Raw genomic sequence first — 27,611 nt, 5'->3', positions numbered from 1 at the left:
TAAGAGAAACCAGAGTATCTGGTCTGACCCCTCTGGACCTGTATGTTAAGGAGGTTGCGTTAATGGCCATGTTACGATTGTGCACGGCTGGTGTAAACCTCGAAGTAGGAAAGGGTCAATTGAGGCTGAGCCTATAGCGAAAAGCGCTCACTGCGCAATCTCTGCTGCAGGCAACCAGTAATGCAATTGAACCCAGGTTTGTCTTTAATAAACCCTACAAAATACAAATAAAACAGAACACAGAGTCAGATGCTACAAATGCAAAATGCATGTATACAGACGGCTCAAAAACCAAAGAAGGCTCAGGATATGGAGTGTACTCCAAGTCACTAAGCCTAAGGATTAAGTGAGGATTGGGAAAAAATACCAGCGTGGTTCAAACAGAACTAGCTAAAGAGATGGGATGGAATCAAAGGATGCAATCTTGCCAGGATAACCCTGGGTCACCCTGGGAAGCTGCGCCCAAGAAATATCTGGCGATGACCAGGAAAAATTTACGCTTTACAGTAGGATTTCTGACAAGCTACTGCCAACTAAGGAAACACCTCCACAATATGGGACTAGTGGACACACCTCTATGCAGGATGTGTGAACAGGAAGATGAAACTGTCAGGCATGTCCTATGCGAGTGTCCGGAGTTATCGTCAATAAGAGAGTGTGTGTTCAGCGAGTCTTGGCCTACACCTGCCGACATTAAGAATATGTCTCCTAGTGACCTCTCCACCTTCCTGAAAAGGACAGGATGGACGATGACCTAGATGTACAACTTCTCGGGAGGATGTACAATGGGTCACATATGATCTAAGTGCTGTGGGCCTACACTCACCCTCCCTACTCTACAGATACAATCCAGAAAAACAAGTGAGAAATATTGACTCCACAAAAAATATCTTTCCATTATGGAGTTTCTAACATGATTTTGGATTTGGACTATTCAAAAATAATACAAGCAACTATTCCACCACTTAACTAAGAAAACTACATTATTTTTCAATTTAGGTATTCATTGAGGTGCTCAATGAAAATGACAATTTTCCTTTGAGCGAAGAAGCAGTTTATTATCCATCAGTTACAGAAGAAAGTCCTGTAGGCACAACCGTTCTTCAGATGAGAGCATTTGATAGAGATATAGACCCAAAACAGGAAATCACTTACAAGATAATTTCTGGCAATCCCGAAGGTTTTTTCGCCATGAACTCCAGTACAGGTAAGTAAACAACATATCAGTGTCATATTGATAATCGTTGATAGAATCAACGTGTGATTTTATTCAATATGAAAATCCTAATGAAAATATTGATATCTATACTGCTTGCAAACATTTGAGAATATCGTTATTTTATTGAAATTAGTAGTTGAGTAATAGATTTTCAAAGTAATCAAATATATAATTGTTTATTTAAATTAGTTTCTGGGAAGAGTGTAATAGTGAGTAGCGATTGATTACTGGTAGTTTCCAGAATGTCTTCATAGAGGTCGTACAACAAAAAACTCTTTTCGTTTTTTCAACTCATTCATTAATCAACGAGAACAAGCCCAATCTGCATACACAATACACATAAAACTTACAAGTAATACGAGGTATAAGAATAATTATAAAGTTTGATTATTTCTACAAGGTATGGCTGATGAAATATTTTTATAAAAAATAAATTACAAGAAACGCATAATCATTTTCATACAGCTATGATAGCCATAGTGGGTGCTATAAAGGGGATTTGAAAAAAAAGGATGAAGTGGGACGGTATCCAGTTGAGGCACATGCGTTAACCTACAGTGCGATTAATATTATTTGTATTATATCCCTTTCTTTTGTTGATTTTGGCATTCTGGTATTAGGTATATTTTTTGACAATTTGTCCCCTGTCAATATGCTGAGAGGAAATTTGTTAAATCGGAACACTTTAAATTCACATCTACAACTTATCAATTTTCCATTCTTATTATTGGAGTAAAACTAAAAGATAAAGCAAAAGTTTTGTGTATGAATCAGTCATTACTCATGCCATAAATGAATGTATCTTTTGCAATGGAAACGGTAGGGGAACCTAATGTTCCTAGAACAGTTCCCAACATTTCTTTTTTTTAATGTGATCTTCCCATATGTATATATGGGAAGATCAGTTGTTTAACTATAAATGGTTCAATAAAATCTGTGAATTTTTGGTAAAGCTGGGAACAAATGCCGCCAAAAAAAATAAAACTGTCCGAGGTACAACAGCCTTAGGGTACTTCGGACCGTACAAGTTGTATCTTGGACCTAGTGAGATCAAAGGAAGATAAAACACTTGCAGTTGCTGTAACGAGTTTATTTTTCATTTGTACTTATGATGGTTGATCAGATTAACACTTTTAATCAACATTGAACACTATAGCAATATTTAAAAAACATTATCATTAAATATTTTCTCTCTTCATTTTCTTTATAATTTTTTTACCTATTTAAACTGTTTGACTGTCAGTAGAAACAACTTAAAAACTTAAAATAAAAAAAAAATATTTATTTACTTAGACTTTGAATTATCTATATATTTGTATTATTTGGATATCACTTATAGGAAACTTAGATTATTTATGTTTCAACAAAAAGGCCGATATTTAGCCATTTCGAAAACACAATACACTTCTCTTTTAGTATTAATTCTCTTAGGTATGTTATTCATTTGTTTAATATCTTTATATAAATATAAATTTAAATCATCCTTATCAGGACACTTCCAATTTTTTAGAGATTGTTGCATAGACTTTATTATGACACTCTTCTTTTAAAGGCTTTATCTAACCAACAAAAAATTTTTTTACATAAACAAATTTCAGGAAGTCCCCAATTTTATATGTTACACTTTACTCTTCTATTTGACATTCACTTATTTCACCTCCATTAGAATCATCAGTATCATGAATAGAATACTTCAATAATTGAATAGAACTGGCCGATACTTGATGAAAATCCATATTGAAACTCTTTAATACAGTTTAGTGTATGATTTTCACTATAAAAGGTTTTACAAAAACCGCGACACGTGTTTCGCTATACAATAGCTTTCTCAAGCGTTAATAATGAAGAGTTAATTAGTAACACTTCAGAAAGCTATTTTATAGCAAAACATGTCGCGGTTATTGAAAAATCCTTTGTAGTGAAAATCATAAAACAAATTGTATTAATGAGTTTTTTTATGAATAGAAGTAGTTGGATACTTCAGAATCAGACTCAACCAATATTTTTCTTTTTATGTCTATTTATTCTTCAGTTTTATTGATTTAGGGACGTTTCTAAATGCAACTTTTTCAGCAGACTTTAAAAACTCAATTGCGTTCTTCTCTGCCGTGTCAGTCAATATTCTATATTTATCTTTTGGTCTACCCTTTTTCTGTAACCTTCCGTGGTGCAGCTTTTGGGTGAGGATGAATCATTTCAGGGGTAAGCAATGCAGCAGCAGCCTGTGACAAGGATTCTGGAGGCTGTTGATTCATTTGGGCATTAGTTTCTTGGAGCTGTGGATGATCAGGCTGCACTGATAATTCTTTAACTTGTCAAAAAATTATCAGTCCGCTCAGGACATTCTCGAGACAGCAAATGATGAACCTGGAGCTTCTTGGGATTATTCAGCCTGTACAGAAGAAGGGGATGGAATCCTGTAGCTTTGAACCCATTTGAAATGTTCGTTGGTGTGAATGCTCGTGGGAATACCTTTCCACCCAAGCAAGTGATGTTGCAAATGGTCAAAGGTCCTGGTGTCATACATTTTTCATTGGCAGCATTGTTGAAATGAGTTTTGAATGGCCCGAAGACTGATTTATCCAGTGCTTACATTTTATTACTTGTGTGTGGATGTAACGTAACCAGAATTATACCATTTTCTTATGCTAAAATAATTGTTGGAACAGAAATATGGCTTGGTGGTTATCCATTAAAACAATGGCAGAGCGCTCCTTGGTGGGTCTTACATATTTTATGAAGTGTTTCATGAACATCAAGAATGTGATCTCGTTAGACCATCCTGATGGATTTGCAGCACCCTAGGAGCCTTTTAGTGCTCCATGAATCATAAAATCTTTAAAATTTATTCCTTTAAATATAAGCATTGGAGGAACAAATCTCCATTAGCGTTACAAGCAGCTATCATAGTTACAGTGTATTCTCTTTCGGCACTCGTCATAGACCCAACTTGTTTAACTCCAGTTGTCACCAGAATCTTTGAAGAGACGTAAACTGTTGATAATTCCGTCTCGTCTATATTCCAACAGCTTGTAAATCTGATGGACATTGGGACAATGCCTTCTTGTAATTTTTGAACGTCTATCCAACCGTGTGCTTGTTAAACGCTCAAGAACGAGCTAAGCTTGCAACTTCTGGTTTCCGAAGTGAGATTTCATTCTAAAAGTGTTCCCTGAATAGACACAGCCAATATTTTCCTGCTATATTTTCGGAATCCCATGTAGAAGGATATTCAATTTGATTGCCTTTTAACAGCTAGATTTTCACATATATCCTCCACCAAGATATTTCCTTCATGCTATAATTGTAGTAGAATGTCAAGGTAGTTTGAGGTATTAGAAAATGTTTGGAAGCGGCATGGAGAGTAAACTTTTTTCCTTCAATAATTTGACTGCTTTCTCAATGTTATCCTTGTCAAATAAAGCCTGTTTTTATATTTTGCTGGCTTCGCGGCATTTTTCCTATTACAATGTCACAAGAAATTAGATAACTTTAAAAAACAAAGAGAAATAAGTTTGGTGTCCAAGGTAGAACCAATATGTTGTACCTTGGCCAGTGTCCATGGTACACAATTAGTTTGGGGACCAAGGTACAACACCACTACAATTTCTTTTAACAAGTTTTATAACACACCTAAAATTGAGGTTAGCTTCGAACACTCATACCATCTATTACCTACTTGTAAAGTGCAAATTGAAGATTTTTTATAAATATATATCATATTGAATAAATAGACAATAAGTAAAATCCAGAGAACGTACTCTTAGAGCTAGAAATAATAAATTAACTTTTTTATGTGGACTGATACGGAGCCGGCGAATCACAACTAACTTCACATTAGTATCGACCAAGGACGCTCCGGCTGCCATAGACACTAATATTTTAAAGCACAGGAATTTTAGTAAAATTACGATTGGCCTAGGTACAACACTGTCCAACGTATAACAGTTGCTCCAACGTATTGCAATTTTGTGAGCTCTTTTTTTCCTGAAACAGTTGAGGGTTTGACCGTGATTATCACACTACAGAAAATATATATGTTGCTCGATACAGAGATTTTATTCCTTGAAGCAAAAGTATAGGATAATTATTTTCCTTGGGTTCAAGAAATTGCCGAGATTTTAGTTTTGTGTGTATGTTTGTGTGTGCTGCCTGGAAACGAATTCACTTGTATGAAGGGACATAGTTTGCTAGAATAACGTAAATTTCTGATTCTGAAGGTATATTTATGTTTGCTGGATAATGATCATATCTTGAACATTGAAATATAAATCATGAAACAACCCCTGAATATTCAGTTAAGACAGAAAATCGTATGATATTTCTCAAAGTAGGAGATTTGTTGCCAAAGTTGGGGGAAATTTTATTTCTGAATAGAATAATCAGTCTTTGCTTCAAATGAGGGTATCGTTATTTTAATTTCAAAAGGTATGTTTAAGTCTGCTGCTTGGAACTGATTTCGCTTGGGTGGAGATACCAAGTCCGTGAAAGATTTCGTAAATAACTCCATCCAAAGGTACATTTGTGTCTACTAGGAATATGAGTAGCTTTGCAAACACAAAGTTAGTAGGTTGAGAAGACATTTTCGTATAAGTTCATCTAAGAAAAATTTAATCTTTGTTCCTACATAAATTTAAGTGCGATTTGAATTTGGTAATAATCCGATAGATTAATAAGCCTCCGCTTCAAAATAAGGTATTTTGATTTTAGTTCCTGGGGGTATGTTTTGTGTCTTACCTGGAACTGATTTCACTTTTTTGAAGACTCCAAGTCTGCAAAGTTAACGTAATTAACTCGTTCGAAAAGTATGTTTGTGTCTACTGGCAGAACGACTAAGTTTTGAACATCTGAAGAAATTTGAGGTTATGCAGCCACTGCCGTGAAGTAAAATAATAAACATCGCGACTGAGATATGAGTTCCGTTTTGACCGAAAGTAATATTTCTGATGACATTAAAAGGGTAGGCCCACTTCATTTGTGTGCATTCACATATTCTCTATCTCTTATCGTTTACGAGATGCCCATATAGAGACTTGAATTTGAATAGCCCTATATATATATATATGTATGTAGCACATCGAGCTTCCATGAAGTGAATTTATCAAAAAATATTTCTTATGGTAGTTTCAGATATCAATGAATTCCTTTTTTCTTTCAATTGTTCTCCAACATATATGGTACCCACTAGAAGTGTAGCGTAGTTAGATTTTTCAAATGAAATCAGATATATTGCTTTCCAAATTCATGTTTCGTCAAAGATGTACTTTTAAAAAATATAGTATTTATGGGTTCAGAAGTCACACTAAAAATTACATCATTAAATTGATCCATTCAGTCGTCCACAATTTCTATGTAGTTTTTTCTTTATCGAATAATACTTCAACAATTTTTTTTTCTAATACAGTGTGTACACTATGTGGCACATCGAGCTTCCATTAGAAAATTAGGATGGAGTAAACTTAAAAAATATTTCCTATAAAAGTTTCAGATATCAATAAATTGAGATTTTTATAAATATCCAATATACAAGGCACCCAGTTGACGTATTGGATATCACATTTAGATTTTTTTCAAATGACATGAGATATATTGCTTTCCAAAGTCATATTCCCCAAGATTACTTAAAAAAATATAGGTAAAATTGACCTGTTCAGTTGTCCCAATTTTTTATGAAAACTCTTTTGAAAAGTGTGTTCAATTTTTTATATACCATATATTTTTTCCAATAATGGGTGAATCAAAATAATTTTTGAGGCTCAAATTGAGCCTTTGTATTTCAATCTTCTTTCAATATGGGTTTGTATAGATAAGTACATAACAGTTCAAAAGTTTTATTTTTGATAACTTCGTCCTTTCATCTTAAATTTCTAATGGGAGTTCAACGTGACACACATTGTATACAAACAAAAATCTATTCCACAGCCTAAAAATGTTCTATACTTCTCTCTTACATAAAGTTTGATTTCAGGTGTTATAACAACTACTTCAAGGAAATTAGACAGAGAAACCCAAGAGGAACACATATTAGAGGTAAATAGTTGTTATTTATATTTTTTGGAAAATGTGTTTTAAATGCGATAGAAATGTACATATTCACATGTGTGTGTGTGTGTGTGTGTGTGTGTGTGTGCGTGTTTGTGTGTGATTTTTCAAAATTCGTTGTACTGAAGCATGTGATACACTCAAATATATACACTGCAAATGGAAGCTTCTGGATATGCATAAAAATATGCCAAAACGTTAACAAAATTGTCCTCATTCAAAGTAACAGGTTTTGGTAATGTTGAAGCACTGACAATGATTTGATTATTTTGTTCATGTGTAATGAATAATTTCACAAGAACTTCGTTTGAATAATCGATATTTGCAATCATTTTGGAAGATGTTTTGAAAGACCATCAATAAAACTATTTGTAAATTACTTACAAAAAGTAAGCAAACTGTTATAAGCTTGTTAATTCCACTGCTATCTAAAATTCTTAAAAAAACAATGTTTCCAGAAGAGATGACTTTATTAAGAAAACTTTACGATTTAGGTATAGGAACATGATATATCATCTTGAAGCATTTTTATCATCTTTCAATTTATCGAGTGATATACAGTGGGTTTCATTTGAAAAAAATAACTTTTGACCACTGTAATGCATAATGGAAATAATAGTAATTTTAGCACGCCCTGTATGATATAGAGTCGATTTCTTGGTGTTAATTAAATATTTCGAGTTTGTCCAAACTATCATCAAAATATTAACTTTTCGTGAATTATTTTTTATTTTGAAAACCGATAGAGATAGATATAGGACATTATTAACAAAAAAGTATTATAATAAAAGAGCGATTCTAAAAATATACAGGTAAGGAAATATAAGATGTGAAACTTTCATAAAAATCCTGCGTTGCGTTTACCATAAACATCTAACATACCATCGACCGTGAGTCACGCTGTATTAATGTCACATGAACCACATTTCAAATTGAAATTATTGCAAATGATTGAAACAGGTGATCTCTTTGATATGTCTATTCTAGCACGTCTACTATTTAGTTGACGTACATTAGCAGGAATAATGCGTCTAGTATTCAGTGAGATGAAATTGCTTTCATTGAGATGTATTGAGTAATCAATGTTGCAGTCTGGGTAAATGATATTTTTTTCCAAATATACATATTTCAAAAATTTTCTTTGAACACATTCTATGAAACTTATTTGGGTGTGTTCAAGTGACTTGGCACATTCGATTCCACCATGAGCGGTTCATATCAGAGATACGCGGTACACCTCGAACTTCACTCTTCCATTTGGAGAACTGAGTTTATGTGGAATAAACTTCCTGAGAACGCTTTTCCAAATGGATTTATTCTCCAGCGATTCAAATCCAATGTGAATCGCTACTTTCGCACAGGCACCGCTCTTAGAGCACCTCAAGGATTTTTCTGTAGTGCTTGTGTCCTTTAAAAAAATGGGGATACCATATCATTACCCTATATTCTTAATTTGCTACATACATAACATTTAAATAGTAATGTAAAGGTTGATAGATCGAGTTTGCATCGTTTTCTGTCATCCATAGGCATACAGATTGCTCGAGAATTCAAATAATAACCTCAATATTTTGTAGAATAGAAAAACAATTGAATGAAATAGTTTGTTTCGATAACTTATGTTTCAGATAGGAAATATAACATTCAATTTTGATTTTATTTGGTGGCTATAAATTACGGATTTGAAGAAAGTCTTAATTTTCAACCACAGCCACAGATTGAAATTGAAATATGATCGATAGAAGTAAAAAATTATTTAGGGTAGGTTGTCTCACATTGAACCAGGTAAATTACAAAGTCTCGTAGCGCGCCCATTTTTCAATAAATGCCTTCAATTTTTTGTGTGTAGTTCGTGAATTTATTTAACAACAATTGTGTGAATATACATTTTTTGAATTCCGTTTGGTTTCAGCGTAAAAAAAAGAATTTATGGAAAACTAGATTTGGTTTAATGTATACATCGAGAGGTATTTTCCACATTGAACCACCTTATTAGCCATATCTATTAAACTCAACTATTTGTAATATAATAAAAAGCTGTGTTTTAATATTATATATTTATTATCTTACTACAAATCTGTATGGTTTTACAATGTAATCAGTCTTTATTTGTACTTGAATAACATATTTTTTGTCTCAAAATAGTTCCAAATCTTATACAACCTAAAGGCACTTTATGAATCACAAAACATTTTTATAATTTTTTTTTTTTTGGAAATTTATAATAAAAAAAGACATTGGTTCGATAGGCTTTTAGTCAAATACTTATAATTACAATAATGCTATAAATAAACTTTTAAAGATTAATAACAAAAGTGAAATATTAAGAGTAATGAAACATAATTAGACTCATAAAAAGTTAGATGCAATATTCAGACTTCCTCAAAACAGAAAGGAAATTTAAAAAAACCATAGCTCTTCTAGCCAACACCAATATTTTTTGTAATAAACAGTAATAAAGTTATTAAACAGAAAAAACAGTCAGAATTTTCAGCTAATATTGATGAACCTAACGTAAGTTAATAGTTGGAGCAACTCTGATCGGGAAACTAAATGTTGAGTTCCGGTTTTGTGTGCCATTCGTCCAAATTGTACAAACGGCAACCAGAATTGAAGGACGGATGACGACCCATTGCTGTTTTAAAATTATCAAAAAATGATTGGACTATCTTCCTGTTGAAAGCTGTTGCGAGGAATGAGCTGCAAGATTCAGGCTTCTTTATTAAGAGATCATGGTGACGTTTCCTGATTGACCGAAACCACTCTTTTCCTGTCATTTTATCTCGTTGCCAACTCTCTGGGATTGTTACATTATTCACATTCGCCATTTGGTACGCTACTTTACGAGATGATTTTCATAATTCGGTAGCAATCTCTTCTTAGCAAGGTCTTCTACGTTGACGTGTAAATTTTGTGCTACTTAGTGAGGTAAAGTTGGGTACGCAATATCATAGGTTTTTGCTGCTTTTCTAATACTTTCATATGATCTATGCAATTGAATGGCCTTTAGCATATTGGCAGCCGAATGGCCATCTCTTTTTCTCACTAATACTTTTTTTCGCGCCATCCTGTAACGAATAAAAATATCTACTTATAATCTTGGGGAGTACACAGTGAACCATGGTTCAATGTGTACCACACCAATGTGGCTCAATGTGGGACACACCGAAGTTCGACAACTAACCTCAACATTTTACCAGGAAAATAATCTTGCAGAGTAACGAATTATAGTGTATTTGAATGCTAGATTACTATGTTAAACAGAGTAAATATGAAGAAACAAACCAAACAAATGAAAAAACAAAGAATTATGCAGACAAAACTTACTTTTACAATCAATTTTCGACAAAATGCTTCTCATACAACCTCTTCGCACGCTATTGTCACGCAAACTAGTGGGTAGAAAGAGAACGTAAATACCTCTCTTTTACCTATATTAGCACAGTTTGGCAAGGTCGCATTTCCCAAATACGATTGTGGTTAACTGTAGCTGCCTGGTTCAATCTGAGACACCCGACCCTACTTCTGGTGAATGTGAACTGCTATAAAATACCATTTTAATTTAATTGTTTTTGAAATAATTGAAAGAGTTTTTTAAAAAATCCACAAGTTTAACAGGAAAAAATGCTTCATAACCAACTCTGGTAAAATACCAGGTTTGCAACACCACAAATTAGACATTCTTAAATTGTGAGTATTTTCTTCAATCAACTCGCTACTCTAGTACAAAAGCGAAATGTTCTTGCTCATCTCATTTCTCATATCTTTATTGTTTCTATTGACTTCTAAATGAGCTTCTGAGTTATACTTTCTATTGATGTACTAATGTATATTTTCATTTCAGGTATTGATAACTGATAATGGATCTCCGCCTCTATCATCAATAACCAGAGTTGTTGTAAAAGTTGATGATATAAATGACAATATTCCAGAATTCGAGGAAGAGTTTTACCATATTCGGGTACCTGCAATTAATACAGATTCCAGTGGAGCTTTATTTCAGGTGAGTATTTTGATGTTATTAATAATTTATAAAAGTAAACAGTAACATCTAGGTGCGGCTATTACTTGAATGGGTAATTGATTATTGAACGAACTTTCGATTTATTATTGTCGGCCTTGCTTATGATCGCACATTAAGAAGAGGTAAGACCCTTGCCTTTTCTTAGCTTAACAATTTTCCTGAAAATTTCTGCTCATAGCTGAGCAGCTGCTAGGCAACAAAAAAAAAAGGATCATATCATATTTGAGATTATAATAAATAATTTGTGATTTTAGGTTTTGGCTTTTGACAGAGATATAGGAAAAAATGCCCAACTGAAATATCACATCAAATCAGGAAAAGGTCGATCAAAATTTAGAATAAACAACGACACTGGAATTATATATACGCAGAAGGAACTAGAACCTGGCCAGTATTATGAATTCAATGTGAGTTATTTTTATGAATTCCTTTCTAAGTATTTTCAATAATTCATTTGTTGTTCAAATTTCACTATCTTCTACAAAGCTAAAAGTATGTTATGAACTTTCAAGCCACATGTCGATTGCTGTTAAATATTAACAGCACACTCCTGAAATATTTACATCATTTTCAATAAATAGAACTCTATCCTCTACTCACAAGGAGTATATAGTAACAAAAGAAGACTGACTCTAAAACAATAATATATCTAAATGAAGCTGTTTTGAAGTATTGAAATTATCAGGATGTATCATTCAGTTGCTAGTCAGTTAGTGAATTCCATTCATGAAACTAGTATGTTGGATGCATAATTATAATTAGATACCTGCACCATTCAACCAACCTTATCGATTAAGACACAGAATGAGAAACATATTCAACGTTAAACAAAGAACAACAAAAGAAACACTCAATCTATAAAATAATAAAGACATTTACAAAAGTTACAGGTCTTTAAAATAGGGTAGTATTAATAGAGCTGCCACAAACACAAAAAACAGCATAATTCAAAATCATCTTGGAGCAAACCAGCCATAAGTGCCAAATATAGAGGTTTTCACAACACAGCCACCTGCGAAAAACAAAGAAACCAGCTAATTACAAATATTGTGAACACCATCAGAATTCAACTAGAAACACCAATAAAAACAACGAAGAACACTCAAAATAAAATAATATCTACATAAGAAATACTCAACAATTATACGAAATGAGCTAAGCTGATTCTTCCAATACAACAACCATACTGAGCCAGTTATGGTCAATTCGATACCTTTCCTAGCCAGAGACGATACTATAGATTTAGGTAGTCCATTGTCAAATGCTCCTTCAACATCGAGAAATACAGCAACCGCAATCTCCTTGTTGTCAAGGGATTGTCACCCTCCTAGTGTGTCTGCCCAGTATCTTCTCAAGTCCTTTCAACGGAAAGGATGTAAGGCTGATTGGTCTTACCGATTTAGGGTGTGGGTCTTTCCGACCCGCTTTAGGTAATTTTTTTAATGATTTGAGTGTATCCTGGTCGAATAATTGTCATCATTTCATATTGGGTATATTATTCGTTTTTATTCCATTGAATTGCAGTGAGTAGAACAAAAAGGAGGGAAAGTTAGTGGGTTTCCTGTAACATACCACTCCATATCTTTTGTGTCATTATTAGACTCCAGTTATGATTATTTTTCAATTTTGTTTTGTATTTTGATACACCTTGATATTTTTTTGTTCCATCAGAAAGGGGTAATGTGTAATAAAGAAAGAAGTTCCTGATTGTCAGGGGATCAAACTCATGAGGTCATGTACACTTTTTCAAAAAAGTCGTCAACTTCATCGTAAGTTAGGAAGTGTTGTATGGTGCTAACCTCAAACATTGCCATTGCTGATTAATGAGCAGGCTGAATATGTAGTCTGCATGTAAGTGTAATAATTTCAAAGAAAAAGTTTTTCAAGTGTTGTCAAACTGAATATACCAAAGTTCTAGTGAGCATTGAATGAGGAAATTAATTTAACACACCTCGTGCAGTTAGAAACTATGCAACACCAGAATGAAGTGATCAGAAAATAATCAGTTACTGAAAGAAAACAACATATACCTTGGAAAAAAGTCAACAGAACTGTTGAAGAAGAAGTTAGGACACCACCACTACAAAAAAATACCAAATATAGTAGCAGTAAACCTTGCTTCAGAGGATAAAGCATTCGTAGATAAAATTATATAACATTAAGAAACGTTAATGCAATCAAGCCGCTGGAAAATAATACAGGACAATGAAATAATAAATAGATGAGAACTATTATGATCATTCACATTTGGACTTCAATTTGAGGGCCACCGGTAGACAGCTATTTTAACCTGTTGGGCAACATAAGTACAGGGTAGGCGGTTCTTAAACTAAGCGAAACTAATAGCTCGCTTTGAGGTGCCTTTCCCACTGTTCACACTCTTACGTAATTACATGTAGAAAACGGGTAAATAACATCAGCAAATAACTTTACAAATAATATAAGGCTAAAACTTAGTTGTAAAATTCAGTTGCAGTCATATCCTGATCATTTTAACTTAATTAGCGAAACGCGTGTCAAGAGACAATATTTCTGTGCTGATGAAGTGAGAGAAATTCGTTTTACACCAGAGGTTCCAAATTCTACTCATCAAATTTGCCTCTCAAACTCATCAGAAATAATGTTAAAAACTTGAATTGAAAGGGTTATATTTTTAGGAGTGATTAATTTTTGGGAAAGAAAGTTTTTGGCTTTCTACTACTCCATCTTGTACAAAAAAAAATGTGGGAATCTTCCAAAGAAAGGAAGGAACATTTGTTATGGAATAAAATCAGATATCATTCCATAACGAAAGTTTGGAATACAAACTGAGTAGAGAAGAGTATCTTCTGTATAATTCAGTGTTCATATAAAAGTATTTGTTTCAAAAGATTTTTTTTCTTTCGTGTAATTCAATGTTTATATGAAAGTAGTTGTTTCAGGAGGGCTTTCTTCCAGTTTGTGTCTAAAAGTTACTTCTTTGCATGATCTACACATCCATGGATAGATTTACTTATTTTCAAATTGATTATTTCCTTCCTTTCTTTGGAAGATTCCCACATTTTTTTTGTACAAGATGGAGTAGTAGAAAGCCAAAAACTTTCTTTCCCGAAAAATGTTAAAAACATTCTCACTAAAATCAGCTTCTATAAGTGAGTTCAATTTATCACTCAAGGATTCGCTTAGAAATACCTAGTGCATCTTTTCCACTTCTAATTTTGTGTTATGTTCTGTAGAACTTACAAAGTTATAGGACAAGTCAATTTGGAAAACGCAAAACTTTGAGAGTATCAACACTAATAAACATGAATAGTGTATATAAATAAGCATATAACTAAAATTGAACTGATTATGACAGTCTGTAAGTCAGATAGTATGAAATCAAAACTAAAATCAATTCTAGAAATTCTTGAATTGAGTAAGGACACAGATCCATTAAGCCTTTTTTTAGATGTTTTTTGAATGTATAAGTTGGCAGACTTCTTAGATTGTATGGTAGAAAGTTGTAAGGTACAAACTAAAAGTATTTGGTATTCTTTTGGATGATTCTAGTTTTTGAAGGACATGTAAAAGTTATCTTTTTTCCTTGTATTGTAACTGTGAGTGTCACTATGTCTTAAAAAGGTATTTCGATTGCCATGTATGTATGTCATTAGCACAAGAACGAATATGCCAGTAACTGTCAATATATATTTTCTATTTAAAAAAAAATTGACCTGAGTGATCAGGTGGACAGCCCACGAGACATCTTAGGATACGCATCTGAGACACAAAAACACTATGTGCCGCTGGAGTATTTCCCTAAATCAAATCAAAATATGCTTTATTACCCAAGATATAAACATCTTATTGGCAAAGTCTAGTAAAGTAAAACATGTATAAGGGACAATTAACAAATATAAACTATAAAATAATGCTTAAACACCGGAGCAGAGTATATGGACAGAACAATATTAAGTCCAGCTGAACAGCTACAAATATAAGTACATGAATTTATGAATATTAAGTAAACGTAAATATATAATTCTACATAATGAACATTGATAGCCATTTTGTGTTGGTTTCAATAACTTGTTTACACAAAGCTACATGTCAATTATTCGATAGAGCCTTGGTAGAATTCGTCCACACTATAATAGGGCCTCCCAACAAGGTTTTCTTTCACTTTCTTTCTGAATTTCTTTCCATTATATATTCGCCTTAAATTAATGGGAAGGTGGTTAAATAACTTCTTGCTATTGAAAATAATAGAATTTTGTGTAAGGGCTAGAGAAGGTGTGGGAAGGGAAACGGAGTAAGACTGACGTGTACTAGACGATAATTCCATTCTGGACTTGATTTTGGCATGATAGTATTTGAGGAGATGGTTCACACTATCAGCACTTTCTTTAAATTTCATAATTGATAGCACTTTGATTTCAAATTTCTACTTAGTTCAGTGCAGTGAGATCTAAAAGACAGGATGGAATCGAAGAATACTCCTAGGAATTTAATATCAGTTACTGTATCAATTATATTGTTATTTAAATTGATATTCAGAGTCGGTATTTTTTTTAAGTTTTAATGGGTATGAAATACTGTATTGGAGTTCAGTAACAAGAATCTGTCTGTCAAAGGACAATGCAGATAACTGATTGACTGAATTTGTAATTTTTATTTGTAGTGATTCATAATCTTCAGCTTTTAGTAGTAGAGTAGAGTCATTTGCATATAATGTGGTATATGATAAATAAAATTTATTTTTATGTAAATGTGTACTGTAATAGATAATTTGTTTGTATTTGCATGGGTGCAATATGTTAGAATATACTCGAACTCAATTGTTGATCATACTTTTTTGTAGGTAAAAGTAAGTGATGGTGGCAATCCTCCGAGGCATAGTTCATGCAAGGTGTCTGTAAATGTTGAATCTGCACCTCTTCAATCAAAATCTGCACCGACAGTTAAAACACCTCAACCTGTTAAACTTACTGAAGGAGATAATATTGGGTTATTGGTTTCGTCCATTTCAGCAAATGATCGTGACAATAACACAATTTGGTATGATATTGTCGGTAAGTGTGACTCTTATTGTTATAGTGACAATCATCACTTGCTTAGGAATATTATTGACAAACCCATTTTTTAATCATTTAACCACATTTCAATTGTTTTTTGTTGCTTTTGTTCTCTCCTACAAATAAAATGAAACAAGTAACTGTTGATGCCAGACCTTTGTTATTTTATGATAGCTGGAAATTGTTCAGCGCCTGGCCCCGACATAGTTAGGAAACGATGGACTAGCATGAAGTTTTCAATAATAGTGCATTGGCAGGTAACAAGTAGCAAAGGGTGAAAACCTCTCGCCAGATACCCTTGAATTTTAGTTAATTATAACTGTACTCATGTCATAGTATAAAATTTGAAATTTTTATATGGAGACGTTTCCTCAATAGGCGGACCGTTTCAACAGTTCGAACACCTGGTCAGACCAACCAACGGTTGATTCTAGATGCAAATGCGAGGAAATTTACATCCTAGCAGATGCGAGTCAAATAGTTATTTGGATTTTATTTTTTTTTTCTAATGTAATCCTAACTTTCTGTCTTGTCTACAACGTTTCCTATCAAATATTCTTTATATACAGGATGTAAAATAATAAACACATTGAAGATTTCGGACGGCGCGGCGGTCGGTTGATCAGAGTGAGTTGTTATACTCATTATACTCATTCAATAAAGAGCTATGTGAACGTTCGAGTGGGATTTTCGATTTTTTCTGCATATCACCTGACTCCTGTTAGGAATTGCACGTTAAAAGGTGATGATAAAAATAATATTTATTCAACATAGTTTAAAGGTAGTACTTATAAAGACAGTATATGATTATTCTGAATATAATTCAAAACAATTTGAAGTCACACTAACTAATTATAAAAAAGACGACTCATGACAACCTTGGTTTCAAGTGATATATTAGTTCACATTAAAAAACTCCTAAAGAAGAACTTTGATTGACTCTTGATGTGATGTTATTGTATACCAAGAGACCTCTATGAAAGAAGTTCATTGTTCATGAATAATCATTAGGAGGAACTTACAATATGTAATTGTTTCTTGTGGGATAGTCATGGATTTCATGTTGAAAAATAATAAAGTGGTTGACGAATGGAGGTGCTAATCCAGACAGAATTTTAAATATTGAAATAATGCAGAAGTATAATATTGTATCCTTGATAGAAAACCAGTCCAGTACTAACAGCATAGTCCGTATATCTGTTACACTTCAAAAGCAATCACATTCTCCTATTCTGTAACCCATGTAATGAAGATATGCAATTTCCATCGAGCAAAAAATAGTAAGCTAGCACAGTATTCAATATGAGGCTGTATAATTGTTTTGAATACTGTAACAGATGAAAAATGTATTTTTATGACCAAGTTGGGTCTAGAATTAGTAATTTTATTTACTGAAAGTACCAAACTCAACTTAAAAAACTTAAGGCACTTAAAATACAAGTGGTAAAAAAACAAATAAAGTTTTATTTTTCATGATGGTCTCCTACCATGTAATAACAGCTTCATCCATCAATTTACTGTAACAGATTTTTTAATATTGAGATAGCAGTTAGCTCTCGTCAAGAAGAACAACATTTTTGCAATCTTGTTAGAAATATATTGAATGTGTTTTATAAATTCAATGTATCGTCAGTTATGAAACCTAATAGTGTATGAATATTAGTCAAATGAGGGCAAGTATCTCGGAATTAGAGAAAGTTGTATAAACCTTCATTTTGGCACCCTAAAACTTACTCATCGTAGGGAGTCCGCTACTACAGATATTCCAAAGTCAAAGGATCGATTTTTTACACATTTATTTGAGTTTCATATGAGTTTTATGCTATTTGTATTCATTATAAATATTATAGAGGATTAAATTCTCCAACTTTTGTTTTATATTTCGAACCATTTTCGAGATAGAAGGCAGAGCGTGTGCAGTGTTTAACTATTTAACTCATTTGAGTTTATGAATTATTGATAAATGTATAACTTCAAACAATTTTCATTTTTTCATCAACTATTTCTACCGTATTTATTATCAAGTTCAGACTTGGTTAGGGTATGATTTAGAACCCCAGAATTGGGGTTGGATTATGCATGATGATTTCCTGGAACTTGTTATGACAATGAATCCACCAGCTCCGGAGGAATTGCTCAACACAATATTCTGCAACTGCAAGAGTGGTTTTGCTTGCAGTGCTTATTAGCTTGCTGCAAGTGTAATGGGCAAGCTTGTCTTTATGCTCTACCTCAGAGTGATATCTGTTTTAAAAAAAATCTGTTTAAAATCTGTTTTTCCGTTAACCAGCTGTCGCACCCCTACGAACGACAACCCTCAAAAGTCGAAACTTGTGCGAGCTAAGGATTAACGAGGTCTTACCTTTTAAATTGTGATTCCTAACACGGGTTGGACGATAGCAAGTAAAGATCGATCGTTCAGACTAGGGCATGAACCACCAACCAACACGGCAGTCAATTCGAGTGAGTGAACAAAGCACCCACGCCGAACCGCTTGGCTTCATATCTGTCTGTCTGTTTAAAATCTGTTTTTCCGTTAACCAGCTGTCGCACCCCTACGAAAGACAACCCTCAGAAGTCGAAACTTGTGCGATTCCTAACACGGGTTGGACGATAGCAAGTGAAGATCGATCGTTCAGACTAGGGCTTGAACCACCGACCAACACGGCAGTCAATTCGAGTGAGTGAACAAAGCACCCACGCCGAACCGCTTGGCTACCGACTGACAAATATCATATGAAATATCAATGAAGACAGTACTTTTGATCCTGAAAGAACAGGAGACAAATGTCATTGAGAAGACGAGAACACAGAGGAGTTTGAAATTTTTTAGCGACTGGAAAACGATGATGAAGACGAAGAGAATTGAAATTAGAATGTGTAGTTTTTATTATTATTCAATGTATGAAATGGTATTTTTCAATAAAAATATTATTCAAATATATAATTCTTATTTTTTTTATTTAATTAGGAAGCGATTAGTATAGATAAGATTAGAATTAAAAAAATTAAATTGTTTCCCTCAATAACTTTATAATTACACGAATGGTACTCTAAATAGTTTAACACTGCGCGCGCTCTGCCCTCTATCTCGAAAATTATTCAAGATATGAAAAAAATGCTTGAAAAAAAGTTGTAGAGAATTTAATCCTCTACAATATTTTTATTACATACGAATAGCATAAACCCATAAGAAACGAGATATTTGCAATAAATATGTAAAAAATTGATCCTTTGACCTTGGAATATCTGTAGTCACGAACAACCTATGGTAACCTATGGTAAGTGGTTTTGAGATGTTTTAGAGTGTCATAATAAAGGTTTAAAGATGACTTTGTTTCATTCCGAGGTGAAACCCCTAAAATTCCTAATGTATAAGTATTTAAAATTATAAACAATCTCAGTGGATTTACGATAAATATAGATGTTGATTGTACTAATATCTAACAAATTGTAATTTTGTTGCTTTTATTTCTCTGCTCTTCTTCATATTCAATTTCAATTTGTATTAAAAAAATTATAAATGTTGCTCAGCATACAATTAATTTTAGTGATACCTCTTGACAGGTTAGTATTTAGTATTTACAATTGTCAATGCATTCAGATAAAGAATAAAGAGAAGAGGCCAAGCGGCCAAGCACACTTTGTTGAGGAACACTTACACCAATAATTTGCTTGTTTTATTCAGTATCATTCATTCAGGTGCATTGTGACCTATTTAGCAAATAGCTAGAGAACCAGTTAAGGACCATGCCTGTAAGACCGTCATATTCTCGGTGAGATCTCGGTAATCTTTTAGTCGCACAAGTTTCCGCTTCTGATTGTTATTATTGACAATGGGGTAATAACTGATTAACACAAAAACACATTGTAACAATACTACGAAACTATGTGTTGAAATTGGTCAATACTTGATGAAAATCCTCCATAACATATTCAGTATTACTTGAATATGTTATGGAGTTAGCTGTTCACAAAGCCGCAACAAACGTTTCACTACATAATAGCCTTCCTCGGGCGTTTTCCTTCTGAATACGGCGAGGAGTTTTCACATCTTTGCTTTAGATACAAGCCCGAGGCACTTTGCGGTGCGAATGAGATACGTCAAGTAATGGTGCATAGTGTGCTCCTGTAAAGGTTTTTCCTTTTTGAAGATGATTGATTAAAATAACTCCATGACTATCCCAAAAAACAGTCACCATCACTTTCCCAGCCGAAAAACAGTTTTTGCTTATTTGGAGCCGGTTCCCCATTTGCAGTCCACTGTTTGGACTGTAATTTTTTTTTGGGCGTATAATGGTGTATCCAAGTTTCATATACAGTAATTAATCGTTGCCAAAATTCGGATTCATAGCCCCTGAACTGCGCCAACGGAGCGTTGGATTGTTCATTCAAACACGTGTTTGGTCTAACGTGAGCAAACACGGCACCCAACGTGCGGGCAGCTTTCTCATATCTAAATGTTGATTTAATATGTGACAAACACTGTGGTAAATGATAGTACAGAGTCCCTATACACAGAATCCAACTCATCTTTGATTTGCGTTGCCATATTGCCTTTCAAAAACAAATATTTATTGACATCTTGATACTCGATTTTGTCCATTTTCATTAAAACACTAACATCAACTCACTCAAACAACTGTCCAAAATCACATAAACTTTGGTGAGTAATCGTCAACAGATGAACAAATAACTTCACTAGCTTTTATTTACGAGTGCTGCCATCTTCATGTTGAGGTCGGAAACTTTTCAAACCATTCTCGTCCTTAGTCAAGGTGTTTCCCATTTCATCCTTTGGATTCTTCAGGATTCTGATATTGGCATTGGGATTATTTCTAGACCTGTCAAAAGCTTTTGATTGTTTGAACCACGCAGTTCTTATACAAAAGCTGGCTCATATGGCATACGTGGCCCTGGGCTGAAATGGCTTAAATCTTATATATCAGGTAGAAAACAAATGGTGTTAATTAACAAGGAAGGAATCAAAGCTGAATCAGATATAAAATCAATTGATACACAAGGTAGTATAATTGGCCCAATGACGTTTATCATTTTTCTAAATAACCTGGAGGATATTTGTGGGGAAAATTGCAAAATGACAAATTATGCGAATGACACAAACTTGCTGGTCAATGCAGTAGACTATCCCGGTCTGATATCCATAACTGAAGAAAGCCTCTGTAAGACAGATGAGTGGTTCAGGAGAAACAAACTTATATTGAATGACAATACGACCAAAACTGTAATGTTCAAAACAAACCATGCAGGATTTGACTTACCTCAAGAAATTCGGCTGACGAATATTTCACTCAACATAGGAAATGAGTGCAAATTCTTAGGACTGCACATAACCAGCACACTGAGTTTCAATAATCATATTCAAAATGTTTGTCAAAAGTTGAACTCAGTGTTGTATTCAATGAAAGTTACTGATCAGTATGTTGACACAGATGTAATCCGAATGATCTATCATTTAAATTTCGAATCTGTTTGTAGGTATGGGATTATTTTTTATGGAGGTAGTAGAAATGCAGAGCAAATTTTCATTGTACAAAAAAGAGCCTTAAAAACTATGCTGAAACTGAACTCAAGAGGCAAATTCAGTAATCTTAAAATACTTACACTTATAGGAGTCTACAGGAACTCTTGTTATTCCTTTTCAGAAACAAACATCTTTTTGAAAATAGTCTACTACAAAATGTACATAACACTAGAAATTTTGACTATGTACACCCAAAACATAGATTAACTGTTACAGAAAGGAGCCCGTTCTATCAAAGCATGAAAATGTTCAACAAACTCCCCACCAGCATCAAACAAATGAATAAACTTGGTGAATTCATAAGATTCTACTGAATATAGAACCCTACACTATTGCTTAGCCTATATACATACTGTCTGACATAATCTATCTTACTGGTGACGTTATTTCTATTTTGTATCCTTTTATGATTATTCTTCAGAATTTTTTTTTCACCGTAGTGTGCGCTGGTCAGGCCCTATCCCCCGAAGCCCCGATACATTCGGGAGGGCGCGCCAGCATTATCAACCAATTACCACTCCCTACACCGTGGGGTAAGTGATCATTGGGTCCGAGAATCATGTGCCCTGAGCAAGCGCAGTGAGCCAAGAATGACAGCCTTCTGCATCTGTGCGGCTAAAATTTCTGCCTTACTGCGGCAAGCCGGTATGATTTTAATATTCGAGAGTAGAGAGGACATCATTTCACCAAGGACTCCAATAATCAGAACAACCATCTTGACAGAGTGACCTGGATAGAGTCGGCGGAGTTCGAAGAGAAAATCTCGATATTTTATCTGTTTTTCCTCCTCTTTTCTGACGATATTCGCCTCGCCAGGAGCTGAAAACTCCCCGACAAATATCGTTTCGCTCTGGTGGTCGAGAAGGACTACATCAGGCTGATTAGCTTGTATGAGCCTGAGGGTGTGGAACGATCAGTTCCAATAAATTTAGCACTTCTCCTTCCCCACAACGGATTCAATATCCCCCGGAGCGTAGGGCAACATTGGTGTCTCATCAATACCGTGAGAGTGCCGTAAGAGGGCCGCATTATGTCGATGGATATAAGCCGAGACTGCATATGCTGGACATGCTGATAGCAAGTGCATTAGGGTCTCGAGCGCCTCGTGGCAGGCCCTGCACCTTGTGTCAGGAACCTTTATACCCATCACCCGACTGCGGTAGACTAAGGTGTTGAAGACACCATCCAGGCAAGCCATGATGAACCCCTCAGTTTCTAACTTTAGCCCACTCGACCTGAGAAAAGGGAACGTCAGGCTCTTTGATAAGCCAAATTATCCAATTTTATTGAAGAAGACCCCATGCATAGGCTTATCCTTGTGTCTCTGCAGAAGTAAGGTGATCTCTGCAGCTTTTATCTGAGCTTTTTGCTGAACGGGTTCCAACTCGGTGACAGAGTTGTGGTCACCTCGTTGAGAGTCGAAAACTGTACCGAGTTCATCAGCTGCTCGGGCAGCTGCCCTAAGGAGGAATGCTCCAATTCCTGCTCTTTTATGGTCACGGACCATGCAGAGAAGGGGATCCGAATTCCTGACGACTTTGCAGGCTGTATCCAGTACCATCCTGTCATGTAGACACTCCAAACTCAAAAGTCCACGGCCTCTCTGTTGTCGGGGGAAGTACAACCATGGAACGGACGATTTGGGATGCGAACTCCTATAGAGGTACATCATTTTTCGGGTCTTTACGTCGAGTTGATACAGCTCCTGCCGAGTCCACTTCAGTACTCCAAACGAGTAGAGTAAGATTGGAACGGCAAGCATATTTGTTGCAGCAACTTTGTTTTTCCCCGACAGTTTCGATGACCAGATCTGTTGAAGTTTGTGCTGATACTTGCCGCGGAGAGAGGTCTTCACTGCTGTTACCTCTTGTAAGTGGCGTTGTTCCACCCCGAGGTGAGTATGCGTTTCTCCGGCATCCAGATGGTGTAGGATGCTTCCATTTACGAGCTGCACATCCTCTCCGTAGTCCCCGCATCATCCTCTTTTGAGATGGACCATTGCACATTTGTCTATCCCGAATTTCATACCCATTGCATGCGTGTACTCTTCCACCACCCTCAAGGACTGATGGAGATGCTTCTCTCCAGAGGCATAAAGTTTAAGATCATCCATATAAAACAGTTGGGTGACCTTGTGCCTACGGTTTCCGGGGGTGCCACAGTTATATTCTCGAGTATTTCTGAGCGCAACGGATAATGGCAATAGTGAGATGCAGAAGAGATGGGGACTAAGGAAATCACTCTGAAATACAGCCCTTCTGAAAGTGACCCACCCTGTTTGGACTCAATGCATCTCACTATGTTGTCGGGTACCGCAAGGCATCTGAAATTGTATCAAATGCCTTACGGTAATCGATCCAGGCCATAGAGAGGTTACGCTTATTATTATTATAATTATTAAAGAAAACCTGGCATGGCAAGAAGATCCTGAGAAATTTTGTGGTAATTGAATTTATCTCGACCTAGCATTTTCAAGATCATTTATAATTGAAAAAAATCAAAAATCCTGATTAGAAGTTAAACAGTTTCTATATAAAATTCAATAAATTGAATCTTTGAAAATAGGTATTTTCTTGAGTATATTTATCTTTATAAACTATGAAGACTAAAAATAATTTGATACGAAGACAGGAAAGTTTTTATACAGCTTCATTATATTTCTTCAAATTCAATATATAAATTTCGTTAAAAAAAAGGTATTTATTCTGTTCACCGTTTATTTTTGTTCATTCGTATGTGTAAAAAATTTAGTAATATTCTGCACACAAATCATTTTTTGCAAAAATAACTTTGTATGACACGTTTCCTTTTTCAGGTGGTAATTCACGTGGCGATTTTTATGTGAGAAAAGATATGGGAAATATATTAATTGCTCAAAAGCTAGACTATGAAGTACAAAATGAATACCACCTTAATATAAGTGTAACTGATTCAATAAATACCGTCTACACTGTATTGAATGTTTCTGTGCTGGATATCAATGATGAGAGACCTTCATTTACCGAGAGTATGTATAAAGTGGAAATATCAGAATCGGTACCCTTATATACCGAAATTTTGAAGTTGAAGGCAACAGACAAGGATCAGAATGGAAAACTCACCTATAGTTTTCACTCAGCAGAAAATAGCATATCACTAAGAACATTTATGCTCAATTCAATTTCTGGTGTAATATCTTTAGCTGCTAGTTTAGACAGGGAAACTTTGAGTGAACATATCTTAACAGTCATGGTAAGGGATGGGGGAACTCCGGCAAAAAAGAATTTTGCCCGCGTAAAAATTATTGTTCACGATCACAACGATCATAGTCCTCAGTTTTCTGACAAAATTTTGGTTGGAAAAATATTTGAGTCGGCTGCCATAGGCAGTGCCGTTCTTCGTGCCTATGCCGTCGATCATGATAATGGGGAGAACGCTCGACTTACATACTCCATCATCTCTGGAAATGTTGGAAACTTATTCAACATTGATTCAGAACTAGGAATTATCAGTACAGCAAAAGAATTGGATCTTACCTCCATTACAGAGTATACCCTACAGGTTAAAGCAACGGATCATGGTCAACCTCCACTTTCTTCTACAGTACCTGCTCATATAATGATTACAATGTCCGACAATGAACCTCCAAAATTCATGACTAAAGAAATTGTTGCTGAAATTTATGAAGATCAACCCCTTTTCAGCTATGTAGCACATTTCAATGTTAGGAGTACATCATCCTTACAGTTTGAAATATTATCTGGTAACGTAGATGGTGCTTTTGCAGTAAGTCCTAATACAGGAGTTATCACAACAATGAAACACCTAGACTACGAGTCCACAAAGTCCTACAATTTATCTGTGATGGCTACAAATATGGTAAGTCTTCATTTCTTACAGTGGAAATGTGTTTTCTGATTTCAGTCATTTCTTGTATAAATATAATGTATCTTATAAATCATTTAATGGATTGAAAATTAAATAAACAGTAAATATTTAACAGACTGCATACATAAATGGAAAAAGAAAATCATCAAGGAATTCCACAAAATTATAATTTTCTGAATCTATTAGATTAGGATCATGTGGACCACATGGACATGGTGCTCCCCAACAATTTTTCATGTACAACCAAGGACAATATATTTTCAAAGATATTTTGTGTTACTCAATGGGTAGAAAACGGCTCCTTTGCATATAGGGCCTTGAAAATATTTGATAGTATAAAGATGTTTTTGATCAATAAGAAGACACATTTGCCTTCTAATTTCTGTTACAAATGAGAAGAAACCTCTCTGTTAGTGAAACTGGCATTGTTTTCAACAATAGCAGAGGTATTAGAAATATTTTTAGGTGATACCAAATAAGTAAACTTTTTTTATATAACAATTTAGAAAATTTTTTGAGAAACCTTTCACAGAGTTTGTCAAACCCGATGTGGCACAAAATCGTGTTTCTAATATATTGGAAGTGAATTGCGAAGATTCAAATAATTTAATAAAGTTCACTGGAATTGACATTGGTTTTAGTGCAAGAAAATATCTGAAAAAAAAAGTCACTGATAATGAAAAGAAAATATTTTTTATTAAAGATTGACAAATATTTATAATCAGTATTGTTCAGAAAATATTGAAAAAATGCTGTCGGGAGTACCTTTATACCAGGGCCTCTTCAAGAATTAATCGTCATTTGATAAATAAAGATTTAAAAGAATACACTTGAAGGTTTGACAACCTTCTGCTGATTATGCACGATTCAAATGCAATTACTTCATCGGTTGGTGAAAATCGAAAATAGAGTGCCTCGAATTTGCTCAATGTTTCAGGAGATATTTAGGCAGCTATGCACATAGCTGATTACCACCATTATTACTCGGAAACGGTAAGTCCTGCTAGGATGGTTAAATGATATTTCTAAGATTAAAAAAATTCTGTTGATAGTATCAAAAATTGGTAAAAGAGCTTTTTGCTTCATTTCATGTTTGTCACTATCTGGTTGAAGCCAATTTCTAATGCGACGTTTCGTTTATTGAAATACATTATCATGCAAGTTTTTATAATCCGGTCCTTTATTTTTTTTTATAAATACTGTCATTTCAATTACAAATTCATTGATGTATTAAAACACATGTATTTCTCAACATTTCTTTTCAGAAACACACATCATCAATATTCCATTATAATTTTATAATCAAGAATCCAAATTTCCGACTGTTATTGCAGATACATAGTTATTGAAAAGACAGTTTCGAAGAAGAATGAATGTAATAATAAACTATAAAATGAACATCATAACCGGATGTTTCATGTAATATTTTTTAAGTTATCATAGCACGTGTTATTGCATCAAATGCATCATTCCTCAAACAAATGTTTACCCTAAAAATAGTGTGCTTGTAACATTTTTCTTGCATTTGGGAATTTAAAGGCATGCAGGCTATATTCATTGATTTTCTGATTGATTCGGCCATTACTTGATGAAGATCCACAAAGTTTATGGAGATCAAATCGTGAGGTGTAGTTTATGAAAATATATTCATTGAATCTTTCAAGTCATCAATATTTTCAAAATTTATTCTAAATACCTTGTCTTTTATGATGTCACAATGAATAATCTGAAAGAGAAAGGTCAAATAAATGTGGTGGCCATTCAATGTAGTACCATTAATTATTATTGAATATTGGTGATTCGTTTTTGAAAATAAAAGTCGAGAAATACATGTGTAGTAATACATCAATGAATATGTAATTATAAGGACTACCAAAA

General features: G+C 34.3%; 1 protein-coding gene across 1 annotated transcript in view; it reads left to right on the top strand.

Annotated features, from left to right (window-relative positions):
- The window catches only part of kug (FAT atypical cadherin kugelei), a 93,359-nt gene that overhangs the window by 15,172 nt on the left and 50,576 nt on the right, over nt 1-27,611 (top strand). The window contains exons 4-9 of the mRNA XM_023162607.2: nt 1,000-1,207; nt 7,188-7,249; nt 11,106-11,264; nt 11,540-11,692; nt 16,108-16,318; nt 24,682-25,724. Coding sequence (XP_023018375.2) covers nt 1,000-1,207; nt 7,188-7,249; nt 11,106-11,264; nt 11,540-11,692; nt 16,108-16,318; nt 24,682-25,724 — 1,836 coding nt within the window. The remainder of the gene's footprint in view (nt 1-999; nt 1,208-7,187; nt 7,250-11,105; nt 11,265-11,539; nt 11,693-16,107; nt 16,319-24,681; nt 25,725-27,611) is intronic.

The sequence above is a fragment of the Leptinotarsa decemlineata genome, unplaced genomic scaffold (assembly GCF_025532065.1).
Source record: "Leptinotarsa decemlineata unplaced genomic scaffold, Ldec_3_MD MMD2_P_RNA_scaffold_2, whole genome shotgun sequence".
NCBI lineage: Eukaryota > Metazoa > Arthropoda > Insecta > Coleoptera > Chrysomelidae > Leptinotarsa > Leptinotarsa decemlineata.
The sequence above is the reverse complement of the archived record's forward strand: the minus strand, read 5'-3'. Positions and strand labels throughout refer to the sequence as shown.